The sequence below is a fragment of the Ictalurus punctatus genome, chromosome 29, assembly GCF_001660625.3.
Source record: "Ictalurus punctatus breed USDA103 chromosome 29, Coco_2.0, whole genome shotgun sequence".
Lineage (NCBI taxonomy): Eukaryota > Metazoa > Chordata > Actinopteri > Siluriformes > Ictaluridae > Ictalurus > Ictalurus punctatus.
This window is the reverse complement of record NC_030444.2, coordinates 10,738,623-10,755,560: the sequence shown is the minus strand read 5'-3', so window position 1 is coordinate 10,755,560 and position 16,938 is coordinate 10,738,623. Positions and strand designations below refer to the sequence as shown.

General features: G+C 39.6%; 1 protein-coding gene across 2 annotated transcripts in view; it reads right to left on the bottom strand.

Annotated features, from left to right (window-relative positions):
• Positions 1-16,938, bottom strand: part of nrxn2b (neurexin 2b) — a 659,496-nt gene that overhangs the window by 453,344 nt on the left and 189,214 nt on the right. For both annotated transcript variants that reach the window (XM_047152219.2, XM_017461810.3), the window contains exon 4: positions 2,599-2,628. In XM_047152219.2, the coding sequence (XP_047008175.1) occupies positions 2,599-2,628 (30 nt within the window). The remainder of the gene's footprint in view (positions 1-2,598; positions 2,629-16,938) is intronic.

Here is a 16,938-nt window from a genome sequence, read left to right as displayed (position 1 = left end):
ATATCATGATAACTACTATTAAGAATACAATTTTAGCCACTTACTTCTGAATTAAACTGAAATAGATTAATTAACACCTGCAATGTGATTTGTATGTGCAATCTAATACACCTGATAGGCATGTATTATATTTGCAGAAACCTGTTTTCACCACTGAAGACACAATTACACAATCTGTAATAAATCACACATTATTTTTGTGCATAGTTTACACCACTACACATAACATAATGCATGTTATATCAGATTTTAATAAATGAGAGGCTCAGACTTTTAGCTCCTCCAACCCCAAACTCTAAACATCTGACATGGACATTTCTAACAATTTAAATGATGCATGTTGTATGAAATGTTACGAAGGTTAGGGGCGGGGTTGGATTTGTATAAAACTACACGAAATCAAACTCCAAAGCTCTTGCACATTTACATGTTTGAATATGAATAGATTTTTTTTTTTTTAATTATTCTTTGTAGTGATTGGTTTTCATAAAGTTTATGTTTTATTAATGTTTTTCTCTTTGTTTATCTTTGTTGATTTGTTAAAAGTTTTTGCCTTTCGTTCCTGTTCTAAGTTGTTTTTAATTGAACCATTCAACCTCCAATTCATGGCACATCAATTAGTGAATCCATTCGTTCATTCAAGTGTTCATTCATTTTACTTTCTGCTTTAATGAATCCGGGAATTTCAACCAGTTTCCATTATCTATAATGCAGCTTGGTTATAAAGTTAAAAGCGAAAAAGGAAATAAAATATTTATATAATTATCATCATCTAATTAACAATATGTCCTATACAGTCCCTCTAGGATTTTGCGATTTCTCATTTACATCAAACATCACTGCAAAAAACAAATTGTGCAATTGCAATCTCGTCAATTCAAGTAGTTTTCCACAAAAAAGCACAAAATTGAACTGAAATTTTTTAGAGACCCCCCCCCCCCCCCCCCCCCCAAAAAAAAAAAAATAAAATAAAAAAATAAATAAATAAAAATTAATAATAATAAAGAAATAAAATAAATAAAAATCCTGTACGGACTGCCCATATGTATTGTTCCTATGTTAGCTACGAGTCAGACAAGAGAGTAGGCCGAATCATAAATGGCTTCCTACTCTCAATATATTCTATGTGGACTGCATAGGGTATAGCATAGTGTTATCTACGTACTAAGAAGTGCACTGTATAGAGATTGGGAAGCCATTAAGGATTCACTGTGCACTTATAGGAGTTCTAGCTATATACATAATCTGGATTTTACAGCATAAATTCCATCATGAACATTTATCTAGAGAAACTGTAGTTAAAGATGCAATGATTATGCTACGTGATGATAACGCATTAGTCAGAGAGCTACTTTAAAAAATGTATGTGATATATACTGTATATACATAATATATGTGAATCCTACTTTGGTTTAACAGATACATCTCTGTGGCAATCCCATTCATATTTTAGACAGTGAACTGTCTCCACTTGGCATAATGTCTCTGATAACATTCATCAGACCAATCTGGTGGATTTTAGGACATTTTCTGGCTGTCAGTTTGTTTTAGCTTTAGTCAGTTAAATCATCAAGCAGGATTATTTTGTAAGGTCAATTGTAATCAAGGAATAATCAATCAACCAAGCCTAGCCGACTACTGTACACACTGTCTGGTGAAAGCAGATCGCAATAGTTTGTATGTAGAGGATGTTGGCACAGATGGGAGAAAGAGAAGAGGCTTGGAAAAAGGTCATCTTTTTTCCATACGCAAGCATATACCTGAACACATGACCTTCATAACCTCATTGCTACAGTAGATGCTTGGCTAGGAGCTGGTGTACAGGTCAGTATCTGGATCAGCGTCACAGATAAAGGTCAGGGGAAGAGCAGGGAGGATGTTCGGTCAAGGAAAATAGGAAGAGGAAACCTTTACTATTTGTACAATCCAGGTTACAATTATCAGAGCAGCACACAGCACATGATTCCTTCGACAATACTCCGTTTGTAATGAGCGGAAACCAATTAGCTAAATATTGTGATTTCTGGTTGAACATGCTATTGATTGGTTCAAGCTGTCAAGACCTGTAAACCTCTGATTCTAGGAGTGAACTATTGGTAATGAAGGAAAAATTGCTATACACTGTCTAATGATGCCAAACAATGAGAATGACAACAGAGAAGTTTCAACAAACTCTGTGCATTCTGGACACAAACACTCGTCCTTCTGTTCAGTGAGTCGGAGAAGCGACATTTCAGCAATGGATGACATTTCACAGCATATCATTTCAAGCAAACAAAAAAAAAAAAACAGCATTACCTTTCGTCGGGCGAGCTCCGGTCAAAGGCGTGTCTTCAGGAGAAAGGCCAGAGTACAGGACAAGAGAGTGACGGACAGGGCGAAGTCAACAAGATGGGGGTTGGGGGGGGGGGGGGGGGGGCATGAAAGGAGAGGGAGGGAATAGAAGGGTAGGTAGTGATTGGGGGAAGGTAAAAAGAACACTGGGTAGAAAAGGACGAATTTATATAGAAGAGCTGGGGAGGGAAAGTTTGGGCAAAAGGAGCGTTTTTTTTGTTCCCCACTCAAAAAAAGAGCAGCAAAAACAGAACAAACCCATACCTTGGCTGTTTAACGTCAGGTGCGCCAGACCTTGAAGGAAAGAACAGAAAAAAAGAAAGAAAGGAAAAAACGAGGTCATAAAAAGGCACGGGAAGGAAAAAAATCATTGTCACAACGTTGGACTGCAGTTTGTGACAGACATCCTGGGGCAGACATGGATGTCAGAGTTTGAACTCAAAGCGAAAATAATAGAAATAAAATAAGAGAGAAACAAGATAACCGAAAAAACAAGCAAACACTTCTTAAGAGAGGTGTGGGGGACAGAAAAAAAAAAGCATTTCACTCGGCGCAACTCCCGAAGGCCATTGCTCACTCAAATGCTTTTTTTTTTCTCTGAAGTACTTATGGAACACACACATAACTGTTTGGCAGTAAGAGGTTTATTTTTTATTCTGTCTAAATGAATTCCTGATCTTGAACTGAGTTTCTATTTCAACGTAATCGCTATCTGTAAGTCCATATAGCTTCCACAGGATCGTGCATAGATTAGACATAAATGCAAAGGGGTTAGTAAACCCTGAATTTTCTCAACACATTCCAGCCCAATAAGCCTTAACCAAAGCAAGCGGGGAAATAAGTCACACTCTTCTATAAGGTCAGCGATTATATTTGTGGTAAAGCATTGATGACTAATCAATAATCTAAAACACCAACAAAGTCATTCGCTAGAGAAGACCACAATAAACCAACAAGGATTTGCACCACCATTTGTTCCACCTGCTTTGCTAGTTACTCAGTTATAACTCTAATATCAGACTTAACATTGACATAGTACAAATCATAAACAAATGGTATAGCATGATAAATGAAGAACATTTCAGATAAATTATCTCCTTAAATAACAAAACAATCCTCTAAGTAGACCTTCCTCAGAACCTTTAGAGTACAGGTTCCCAACCCTGGTCCTGGAGAACCCCCTGCAGGTTTTAGCGTTTTCCCAGCTTCCAACACACCTGAGTAAATGAATCACTAATTCCTCAGTTGAAGTGGGTGTGATAGAGCATGATCAGGGCTGGGAAACTGTATTGAACGTGTGAGTACTTCAGAGCAGGGCGTTGAATTTAGATTTTTGATCAAACAATTCAAATACATTTATATATAACCACTTGTCTGTCGGTGTATTGTGGTTTTTATTTTTTTATTTAACCAGGAAAAGTCTCATTGGGATTTGGAATCACTTTTACAAGTGCGTCCTGGCCAAGACAGGCAGCAGCACAATTTGTGGTGCACAAATGGCTAACAGATCTAGTTCTCTACTACGAGTACCTCTTCCCTAACTCATATGGCTAATAGGACTGGCTTTGCCGTTTCTTGCTAACCTGTGAGAGGCTGTAGCTACATCCGGTCGTACGAGGCGCCAAAGAACCATCAGCTAGATGCACATCATGCAGGCTATAGATACGCGAGGAAGCCACCATCCTTATACCAACAGTTCTGTTCTGTGCACGAAAATACAGGATAAATCAATCGCGTCTCATATTGATTCAGGGACGGTGCATTTTTTCGATACATGGCAATCCCGTATTAATGGGTTGAGTGACAATCCTAAACGTTAGTTTGTGTTTGTGTATACTTTGACATGTAAAGTGGCTCCTAATCCGCACCTTTCTTTTTTTGGCCACCATCCTGACTCAGAATATCACCAAATTAGCCAAACTGCCACACACACACACACACACGCGCGCGCGCGAGTGGACATTAGGAGCTACTTTACAAGAAGTCAAAGTGTAAATCACTTAAAATATTTTCTCAATTTCTAATGTGTAGACTCAACAACAATGGTGTTAATATTTAACTAAGCCATAAATGTTCATGTGGCGTGCATCAATGTGTTTTTCTGTTAGGTCAGGTGACAGAAGCAGTCCTGCCACATAGCATCTCAGACAAAGCAGGAAGTGAGGCAGATGGAGAGGCAGGGTCACAGGTGAGGTAGAACAATGACATAGTGATATGTTAGTAGCGAGATTCATTATTGTGACAAATGTTAGGCTGACGTACTGTATGCTTCCATCCATGTGTGTTGGAAATGAAAGCTTTGAATAGGCGCATATGTCTGCAGACTGCTTTTGTCAAAATCAAACCTATGCCCTTGCTTCAGAATCCAATTCATTTTGTAATTAAAACATAATTCTATTGCAGGAAAAGTTCTGAAAGATACATCCTGTCCTCAAAATCTCAAAAGGAACCTACACTGGGATTTTTTTTATGTTGTCTTTGGTGTGATGGTTGTATTAATAAGAAGCTAAATAAAAAAGCAGAAACCTTCCGTGTTATGAATCTCCGGAAGGAACCGCGGACTTCAATTCCCAGCAGCCACTACACCTCTGCATCATGGTCACGTGACCACCCGCACCCGAATCTCATCCCGGATAACGGGCACCTGTGTGCATTTAAGTCACGATTTGTACAGCACCCGGTGTCTGGTTTTGGTTGTCCCAGGTTGTCCGGTTATGCTCTCCCATGGCCTAAGTATTGGTTTATGTTTATTTTCCTTGCTCATGTATGCTTACTGTCTTTTGTGTTTGGTTTGAACTCTTATTAAACTTTAAATCTGCAAGTGCATCCGCCTCAGTCTCCGTGTGATAGCAGACACCCTGTTAATACAGCCACCTCAGATAGGAGCAGATGAAATTTTAGAGCAACAAAAACTCTCTTTTTGCACCTAGCTGCTAATGGATCAGAAAGATGGGGATAAAAGGTCTACATGTAGTGAGAGTTGCCCTATAATTTTAAAATCTTTAGACTCTCCAGTTGAAAATTTCACCACCTGCCCCAAAGTCTTCAATTTACTGCTGACTTCCAATTACTGTAAGGCATAAAATAACTGGAAGAGCTCTATTGTATTTCAGACTTGCATGATTGCAGGCAGATTGGACCGAGGCCATTTTATCAGGGGATATTCTGTGAAGGACAGTGTTTGCTCGCTAAAGTCCATATTAAGAAACGACTTGCCAGATAGATGTAAGGTGCTCTACACCACATCCGCTGATCCCTCCATCCCTTGGGCTTATTTAATAAGTATTGTTCTTCCCATTCCGGTCAGTAATATTCCTGTATTTTGGATTACATTCATCAGCCTTTTGCTTTCTTGCCTTTGCCTGATCATTTTGTAATTTGTTTTCTCTGTTTTTCTAAAATACTTTGCATGTATTTTAACCTGTATTTCTTTCTGCGAGTCTTATCCAAGGTCAACATGAAAGCCACCACGTGGAGCTGGGCCTGAACTCCATCATCAGATCTGTGGTAGCTCAGGAGAGACTGTTCCGCAACAGCATCCCCTCCTCACCCTTGGAGTCACATTAGAGCAGCTTTCGTATTTAAACATAGCGGTGTCTCGCCATCACCATGGAAGGGCCTTCTAAGCAGCTGTCTCTCCTAACCAGGGAGGATGTGCAGATGCCTAATATCTTATTGCTAAATTGCACTGCTGTAACTTATGTAACCAACCAGCCCATAAGCTCTGATTCATCCTGCATAGCCTTTGTAATCCCCTGAGTCCCCACAATACCAATATCTCCAACTCTACAGATTCTAGCACTCTTGAAACACCTCGACCCCACAGTCAGGGCCACGCACCAAGAAGAGATCCCACTTTTTGTCCTGAGGCAAACTTCCTGCCCCAACATCCTAGGTCTTCCAAAGCTCTGAAAACTCAATTGGGAGGCATTGTTTCATGGTCTGTTTCATGGTCTGTTTTCTGTATTGAATAGTGCATCCTAAAGCCCAATTTGCTTCTAGCCTCCAATTTTGTGAAATACCCCAAGCCCAGTGATTCCTATTCAATATGAGGAGGTATCAGAGGTGTTTAGTAGGAAAGATCATCTTCTTTCCCCACATCATCCTTATGACTGCATCACTAACTAGTAGAGAGCACAGTACTACCAAAGTCAAAACTTACCCCTTCTCCCCAGTAGACCACATAGCCATGGTACAGCTAGCCCTCTATGGTAAGGGTTATGATAGAGGTCTCAATAACTTCACATTAAAATTAAGTACAGGGGTAGATAACTGCATTAATCACAAAATCAGGACATTATGAATATTTGGAAATGCCCTGTGGCTTGGTAAGTGCCACATCAATCTTCTAATCCTTTTGTAATAATGCTCTGTGCAACATGCTAGATTGTTTATTGTAGCATAGAGGAATGATTTGTTGACCTGATCCCCATGTTTTTATGAACATGTCACACGTCAGGACAGGACCAAATAGGCATAGAGAACAATGTATTAGTCAAGACCAAAATAATGTAAATTCCACAAGCAAAAGGTGTAGTTTCTGGGTTACATTATAAATCCAGAGGGGTCACAATGCAGGCCAAATAAGATTGAAACAATTGTTAGAGTAACAGCATTTAATGCAGTTTGCCTTTTATTTGCATCAATGGCTCATTAGGGGATTCAGTAGTATTTCTGCCCATCTAACCACTCTACTTAAGGGAGGCTTCTTCTACCTTGAGGTGGAACAAATATGCTGAACAAGCCTTCTGCACCCTACAGAGGGCCTTCACTATGGCTCCCATACATATGGCCAGTGTTCAAATTGAGGTGTCTTTGGGGTACCAAAGCACCCTAGATTTAGCTATGTCCCCCTGAACAAACTCCAAAATCAGACTGACTAATGTTTAAGTTATTTATTGTCATTAGAAAGTCATGTATACATTTTAGAACCCTTAAAGGGTTCATCAGTTTGTCCATTCAGTGGGCCAGATGTTTCCGAATGGAACCCCTCTAAAACCTAGTACCACCAACCAACCCAAGAAGACATTCTCAATATAGCCTAGTTTGTAATGGGCTTACTGCCGCCCATAATTTGGTAGAAATGTTGGGTCAACATGAATCCTGCTAATTTTGGACTAAATTGTCAACTACTTGAAGGGTTAAATATTCACGTGATCCTAAAGTGATATAACAACGCCAATCAAGACAATCAACATCAGCTCAGTTTTAATGTAAGGATCACTGTCCATGCTGAATGCAAAGCATGGTATAATGCTGTAGACTTTGGTAGACTCAGCAGTATCGACAACATTAAAAAACAATACACATAGATTCAGTTGTTTAAATAAACTGGGAGTTTGTAATGTAGCATGATCAAAGTAGTTGACCATACAGGAAAAAGTAACACACAGAACCCAGCCAACGGCATCGCAGGGAGCTCCCATTTAGTTTCACACCTCTCACAGCCTCACTGCATGACCGAGGTAATTGCCAAAGTTGAGACACTGTAGTACTTACTAAAACCAATTACACAAATATTCAATCTCTCACAAATAAGGAAGTTCATAAGAAAATATCAATCATGTCAATACCTTTGACAGAATATTGCAAATGGGATCAGGCCAAGCCAATAAGCAACACAGTGCACTAGAAACAGGATTCTCCCTCTTTGAAATATCAAGTAGTTCCTGTAAAATGTTACTCCTGAATAGCCTGCTAGTGTTGCAAGCAATATTATTTATTTATGAATTCAAAATCAAAGTGAGATGTAAACAGGTTCTCCCACACAGACATTTGTTGTCATTCAGAGAAACCTTGGCTGTCATCAAGATGGTGACTCTCAAACCTGCCAGACTGTGACTGGCCAAGGCTTATGGAGTGTCAGATGGTGGTGGGGTCCTAATTTTATCATTAAGGCAGACATGTTTGGAAATCTGCCCTCTTGCTCAACATCCGTAATAATCAGGCAGCTGCAGGGACCGTATGGCTCCAACCAGAGGGACTTATGTGCCATTTACACCCGCCTGGGCAAGACACCCTACTGCATACACAAATGGTCCTCTGGGAAAAATGAAAATAACACCAGCAGTATGGCTAAATCCAAGAAATGGGTGGTTCTTGTGTGTTATGAATTAATTAGCCTTTTAGACAATTGGCGTGTGATAGTATTGACATCTATCACTTTTAACATCGAGACAACAGTATGTTGGAGCATTCAGTTCAATAGTGCTTTCACGACCTCCATGCCCTTCACTGTGCCATTTCTTTTATAAATAACTGATTTTGTTTAAGTAGGCTCCTGTCCACCATGTCATACCTACCAGAATTCTGTTGCTGCAATTCTTCAAAGACCATAGAGTGGAGGATGGCACAAAGGGGTGAGTTAAAGAGGAAAAATGATCACCACCACCACCATTATCACAGGTCTTACTGCCATGTCTCTCCTCATTCGTCAGCAAAAGTGCTAAGCAAACTCAAGAGTCTTCTCCTTTACAGCAGGCCTCCTGTTGAGCACAAGTGCTATGCAGAACTCTTGCAGGATCGCTTTGGGCAGATGGGCCCCTCTCTAAGCACAGCACTAGGGCATATGGTTCTGTACAATGTACAGAGCCAGAACACATTAAACTAAAAAAAAAGGAGCCCCCAGGTTCCATTCACACAGTCCTATAAAGTGTTAACTGTTGCCAACAGTGTGGCAGAAAAAAAGTTGTTATATCCATCAGCAATTTAACTGATGTTTTGTCTTCTGCTGTGGTCTTTATGTTAAGCATGACGGTCCCATAATTTGCTCACAAATGTAGCCTACCGTTTGCATACCATGGTACTACATGAGATCCAACAATTTGCAGGCACTTTCACAGTCCAGCACAATCTCTCTTCTACTTGGGCTAGATTTGGCCTTGATTTGAATGTTTCTTATTCCTGGAATACCACCATCCTGCCAATTTTGGTGTTTTTTCTCCTCCAGTTCTTAGTTCAGGCTTGCTAATTAGCTGACGAGTTGAATCAGGAAGTTGGGTGTAAGGAAAACACCAATAAGCAGGGTTGTGGCACTCCAAGACCACTACATATGTAAAATCCAAAGAGATACACTATATAGGCAAAGTTTGTGGACACCTGACTACCACATACGTATGTACATCCCATACCAGATGTAGTTCACCATTCACTGTTATAATAACTGCCACTCTTCTTGGAAGGTTTTCTACTACATTATGGCACATGGATATGGTGATTTGTGTTCAATCAGCAACAAATGCATTCATGAGGTCAGGCACTGATGTTGGATGAGAAGGCCTGGGGTGAAGTCTAACCCTAAGCCAAAAGTTTTTAGTGGGGATAAGGTCAGGGCTCTGTGCAGAGGTCTTCCACTCCAACCTTGGCAAACCATGTCTTTATAGACCTTGCTTTTTTCTTCCATTGTCATGCTGGAACAGGTCGGGGTCCCTTAGTTCCAGTTAAGAGAAATTGTAATGCTACAGTATACCGGTACATGCTATACAATTGTGTGATTCTAACTTTTTTGGTAAAAGTTTAGGGAAGAACCACATATGGGTGTGATGGTCAGGTGTCCACAAACTTTTGGCCATCCAGTGTAATATAAATGGACAGCATCTCACATGCAAAGTCAGTTTTCTATAGTCCATTTTCTGCAGGTTGTTTGTTGAACACTAGACAATCAGACAAATTAGTGTAAAGAAAAATGCAACATCACTTTTAAAAGCCCAAGACCAAGAACAACAATAAAAGGCCTAACTCAGGAGCTCTGAAGAATTTCCATTCCAGGTGTGCCTAAACTGACTGCAGTCTCAACCCACACATTAAAATATAATGGCCAACACTGTACACAAGTCCCAGCAGTACTAGAGCAGAAACATATTCACAACCTGAGACAAGCAATAGCTCAATAAACAGTAGGTCTAGCATTTGCTGTTTTTCTTTTTGCTCTGTCATTTGTGGTTTCTCGATCAGTCATCACAATTTATATTGCTGACTACCGAACACTACTAACCTAATGCATTTGTAGATTCACACATCGATTTCCTGAACAGCTTATCGTACACAGGGTCATGGGGAGCCTGGAGCCTATCCTGGGGAACTCGGGGTACAAGGCAGGGGACACCCTGGATGGGGTGCCAACCCATTGCAGGGCACAATCGTACACACACACACATCCATTCAGACATTACTGACAATTTATAGATGCCAATCAGCATATAATGCATGTCTTTGGACTAGTGGAAAAACCTAGAGTACCTGGAGAAAACTCCTGAAGCACAGGGAGAAAGCTCCGGTTGGGAATTGAACCCCTAAACCTGGAAGTGCGAGGCAAACATGCCAACACCTAAGCCACCATGCCCCCCGCATTTGTAGTTGATTGGGTCTCAACACCATATCATGTGCACCAACAATCAATTGGGATTAGCTCTCAATCAAGAAACTGTTAGGAAGACCAAATCTGGCCCAGATAAAATCAGGCTATAGTCACTGGCTTCATACTATATGCCTGGTTGGTGATCATTTTAGCATTTCTAGCATACCTAATTTAGCTCATGAAATGCTTGGCACTCAGCCAATAAGGGCAAATCATGAAAACAGGAATTCAAAATCACTACATGTCTCATTTAACTGAGCCCAGCGTTTTCCTCGGGATTCCAATACGACTTTGGGGAAAGAAGCTGGCACTAAGGGTTGGAAATTTGTAAATACATCTGTTTAATAGATATCTCAGCGATAATGCTTGATGAAGGCAAACGTACATCTCCCCAGGTCCATACATAATGAATGCATCGCTCTTGCTCTCTTTGTTTCTCTCAAATGTGCTCTCTCTAATTACACGAAGACGTGAGCGTAATTTAAAACGCGTTAATAATTTACCGAGGTGTCCGGGAGACGAGGGGAGAAAGTATAACGTATTAGTGTGTAGATGATGGCAGAAAACGTTGCATTCCTTTCGCCCTTTCAACCCAATTATGAGAGTGAGGTGAGTCCGGGATCAATATTGGGAAAGCCCTGCGTTTATTATCACACATGTGATAAGGTAAGTGTTTGTCCAATTCCCCGGTGAAGTATTTCATTTAAGTGAAAACATGATGTAAATAATTCTTATTATTAACCTCCATGGTTAATAATGGGTGGCTTCGTGGGCGGCTGTGGCTTGGTTGGTAGAGCAGGTTGTCCACTAATCGTAGGGTTGGCGGTTCGATTCCCAGTCTGCATGACTCCACATGCCGAAGTGTCTTTGGGTATTTCATTTAAGTGAAAACATGATGTAAATCAAAGACACTGAACCCCAAGTTGCTCCCAATTGCAAGTTAGCACCTTGCATGGCAGCTCTGCTACCATTGATGTGTGAGTGTGTGTGTGACTGGGTGAATGAGACACAGTGTAAAGCACTTTGGATAAAAGCTCTATATAAGTGCACCATTTACCATTTCATGGTCATTGTGTTGCTAATCGCTAGGATCTGCAGTATTTACTGCCCTCAATCTATCCATCTATCTGTCCATCCATCCATCTATCTTTCCATCCATTTATAATAGGTGGTGGCTTTCATGATATTTACTATAATGTCTTTTTGGTCAAGCTGTTCCAATTCATCATACACAATTTATTTCAAAATGCCACCGCTTTATTATACCAGCTCTGCTATTTAATGCTTTGTTTTTTAAAAACACTCTCCTGACATTTTACACGCCTACACACTGTCAAATGCAAACATAATATAAACAGAAGCACAATGGAAAATTATACCATTATATTCCATTGTATCATATGGCACTTACAGGCAGTGATGATTCTTGTTCATTGTTGTTGTTGTTTTTATTTTCCACATTGCCAAAAATGTGTCCTCGACATTAATACAATTCTCATTTTGCTTGTGCTTGTCTGGGCCAACTGAAAGTTGAAATGATTAATCTGCTTTGCTTTTGAAATTAACATCTCGCACCATGCTCGCGACACGTTACTATTTTCAATTATTTTCATCTGTAACACAGTTTAACCATGTTTTATGTCTATATGCTATTGAACCTCAGAGTACGTCGGGGTATAGCTTTAAAAAAAAATTGTATTAAAAAACAAAGATTTTACGAAGATCAGTTGAATATGGAGGATTGTACTGTCTGTGGATCTTAGGTCATGAAAGAAAATGAAAATCTCAACAATATGAGCTACGAGTAAACCGTACTCTGGGTAAATAAAGTAAAACAAATGTTACTGCTTCTTCCTGACTTTCTTTCCAATTTTACAGAGCTACAGTTAATATTCGCTCTTCCACCGTAATCTAAAATAATTTTATAGGCTCATTCATATTCAGATGCATATGAGTACTAAATCTTTTAAGTAATTAATGCTCAAAAGCAATGGGTTTTTTTTTTTGTGTGTGTGTGAGAGACAGCACATGTGTGTGGAAGTGTGTTAACATCAAGCTTGAATAAGCTCTAAAAGATCTTCACAAGAAGCTTGTGAGCTGAGGAAAAGCTAATTGCCTCCCTCATCACCGAAATGAAATAATGAAATTTAAATAGTTCAATGAATCATTCAGTGTAACACGTTTTGTTCATGGCTAATTTGCCGGTGATACCTTCCCAGAATTAATTAGAAGAGTGAATAGGACTGGGAGAGTGGAGAGGTTTTCACAGCTGTTTTGTCTCAATTAAACAATTCATGAGGAGGCACGGTCTCTGGCTGGAAAAAGGGACTCTGGATACGTCCGCAGACGACCACTGACATAAATGAGGAATATAACGACCATTAAGTTAAATGAACACAGCTGAGCCTCACTGCACATCATGCGTGTAGACACTGTATACGTATTACTGAGAGAAAACGAGACCGAATGTCCTCTTGAAGAGAGGTCAGAGGAGAACGGCCAGAGAGTTTTGAGCCGACAGGAAGGCTACAGTAACTCAAATAATCAGTCTTTATAAACTCGGTGAGCAGAGAAGCATCTTGGAATGCAACATACATACTGAACCTTGACAAGCATTTGAGGATTGGATTCGTATTGGAAAACCGCTACCTGGTTGCCTTTTTACAAATACACTTATCCAATTTCTGTGAACCTGCATCCATGGTAGGTTAAGATCCCTGTTCTTTGCTGGCTGGAGTTGAAACCAATGTAGTCTTCTGCTGCTGCAGCCCAAATACCCCAAGGTTCAGCATTCTGTGCACTCTAAAATGTTTTTTTTTTGTTGTTGTTGTTCTGGCACCAACAACCATGCCATGATCAAAAGGTCAGTGAGACTATTTGCAGTTTTTGGATCTTTTTAACCATGGCATTCTAAAAAGGTTTTTAATCTGGCATTAAATCGTCACTTTAGTGAAATATTATATACGTGAAGCATTTTTTTTTTAAGCTAATGGACTCAATAAAAATGCTATTTTAATAATAAACACTGTCGATTCTATCCATCTCGGTCAACTACTATTTTAATTATCTTTGTTATATCACTTTGCCAATTTTAGTGCTAAATGCACAGCTATTGTTTCCCTCAAACTGGGGTTTTAATTGAAATTAATTGTATTGTAACTCTACTCTTTGGAAAGCATTTTGTGCTTATACACTCACCGTCCACTTTATTAGGAACAACTGTACACCTACACATCCGTACTGGTATCTAATCCGCGAGGGCAGCGAGAGCTCTCTGACGGCACGTCCCTCCTTCTCTCCGGGTTTCGGCGCCAGTGTAACAAACTTTAAAAGGCAGGAAAGGAGGAGCCTGAACAAAAAGTTTAGTAATGAACCAAACTTAAACAGAACAGAAAACACACAAACAAAACACAAAGCGCACGTGTGTGTGTGTGTGTGTGTGTGTGTGTGTGTGTGTCTCTCTCTCTCTCTCACTGGTGCCTCCAGCCTCTGCCTTATCTCTGTCTCTCCCACTGATTATCCAAATCAGTGCCAGGTGTGCCGCCTCACAACCTGAATTCTCCATTCTCCTCGTCACACGTCCATTCATGAATAACACACTAATAGTCAGCTTATTCGTGTTTTTTTTTGTTTTGTTTTACTGGAGGCTAATTAAAAATGCACCGATAATGCACTGTATCATCAAGCTTTTCTAAATTGGGTTAAGGAAAGGACAGGCAATAGCAAACTACATAACAGCTACTACATCAAGCCACTCCGGCAAAGCCTGGAAACCTGACTAACGGAAGGCAGCCATCGCTCATCTCAGGAGGCCTATTAGAAACGTTGTTGCCCATGAGCGTCTGCACGTTCAAAAGCAAAACCCATTCAAGGCCCGTATCCCTTTGCGGCTCTCTCTTCCAAACAAATTTCCACTAAATTGAATTACACAGATTTTACCTCATTGCTCTTCCCCTTCTTTATTAATGTTTACTCGATTATACGCTTTCCAAATTTCCTTCAGCCGCCATTTGCGTTGCCAAGAACCATTGAACCAGTGCCAAGAACGATAAACAATTCACTCTATCAGCACTATCTTAAATCTCCACACTCGGGGGAGAAAAAAAGGACAATTATCGGTTCAGATTTGAATCGCCGGGCTCCCACGGCCTTAGGGTGTAACCAGTCAATATCATAGCTAAATGATTTCTATCTGGCTTTAATGCTCACTCTGGCAGCAAACAAGCTAATGAAGCAAAGCTCTCCGTCAGACACGACACTCAATGTTAACGTGCGTTAGTGGTGTTAGCGTCAAGAGTTTCACTCTGGTTTCGTGGTACCGTGTCCTCCATCATGGGGAAGACACAGCAGGTAAAATATGAAACGAACAGTAATGAGAAATTAATGCTCTCCAACAGTGCTGTGATGCTAATGTGTCATATTTGATAGCTGAAACTAATTAGCATGCTCCATCCAAGCAAAACTCTCAGTGCTGAAAAGTTTTCTGCTTTTATTTCATCATCCAGTAACATATCTGAAACTACACACACATACAGAATGTATAAAGCATCATTTTACTAAATACTCAGTTTGTTGAGGAGTTACTCAACAGCAACAAAAAGTTTCACATAACCCTAGAGAGGTGATAGCATGATAAGTTAAGCTACCTAATGCTTCAGCACTTAGTTAGAACTTAGTTCAACACTTAGTTGAACACAGGTTTAACTTTGTATTTAGGCAGTAATTAACATCTTTTCTGGTTTTCAAAACAGATGTCTGAGGTTTGTCTGTCCATGAATATGCTAACAAGAGATGCTAACTTCTAAATAGCTGCTCCATAAAATGTTCCAGTAATTGCCTGTAGCTATGAAGTAAGGGATTTTTTAAGCTTACGGTGCTTCTGTAGAGAGTAAAAACAAAATCATTTGTGATGGAAGTGAGAGAATTATCTTGCTTGACAGGTTGGAAAAAAAAAAAAAAAAAAAGTAAGTTATGGCAAGCCAAAATGTTTGCTATGCACAAATCTTATGTGAAAAAATAATGAAAAAAAAAAAAAAAAAAAAAAAGGCCTTTAAGACTTGGTATTTAATCTTGTCTACTGAAATGTTTTGATCAGTACAAATAACTGAATTTGCCTTCATATAGAACATGCATTTAAAACCTTATAAGTCAAAAAGAATCTGAAGGAATTAAAAAAAAAAAAAACGAGAGACTGGCAAGGGTAGAATGTTTATAGTGTATATAATTAGAAACATGAACTAATTTGTTTCACAACATTAAATCTAACTAGAAATAATAATAATAATAAAAAAAACAATCTTTGGAAAATTGCTGTGGTACGAGAGAAATAAACGACGTGATTGCCACTGAAACAGGAAGTCAGGGTGGGACATATCGGGTGGCTCCTCCACCTTTTTATATAGACAATAGTGTTTAGCTTACCTCACAGCCTAGGCTAAGCCGTACTTGACAGTTAGTTCCATGGATTTTTCTAATGTTAGAGAGCATTTGATTGGACAAAAAAATCAGATGAGATGCTGAAGTGCAGAATGATGTCATTAAAATTCTTGCTCTGTATTGGTGGTAGAGACAGAATGTAAATTTTGAACGCATATATCTTCTAAATGCGAATTTTGTCATTGTCTTGGCGCGCACTTGCTTATAGATAACCTTACGGCGAACATATTCATATTAAAAGCCCGAAAACCTCCATTTTAATTTCATGGGGACTTTAGTAATTCCTTACAGAGATGATATCCATAAACAATTTGAAGATTTAAATAGTCTTTCTTGCTACATCACATTGGATATTTTTAGTCTTTACCATAAGAGACAAGCGAGAAAGAGAAATTAGGTAGTAGGGAAAAAAAAAAGTTAATCATATGGAAATTAAAAGGCACTGAACCTTGTACACAATTCTCAACAATACTTCTCAGGCTGTCGTATTTGTTGCAAGCGGAAAAATTAAACGCGCCCCTTTGGTCTGAAAGCGATATTTCAAGAGCAGGTAGAGCTATATTTCTTCACGAAAGCTATTCGCCTGTCAGGAATCTTACAGCAGGGTTTATCCGGTGGTTGAAAGCACGGACGATGCGGCATTAAAAACCCCACAACTGTCACGTTATCTATGAAACTGTACCGAGAAACGTGTGGAGCGGCTGAACCATTACTCTCCTGCCTAGAAGACGAGCCTCGCTCAGCTGCTATTCTGCTACCGTGAGCCTGCGCAATATATTTACCGCCTTCATTAACAATTTTATCTGTCAAGG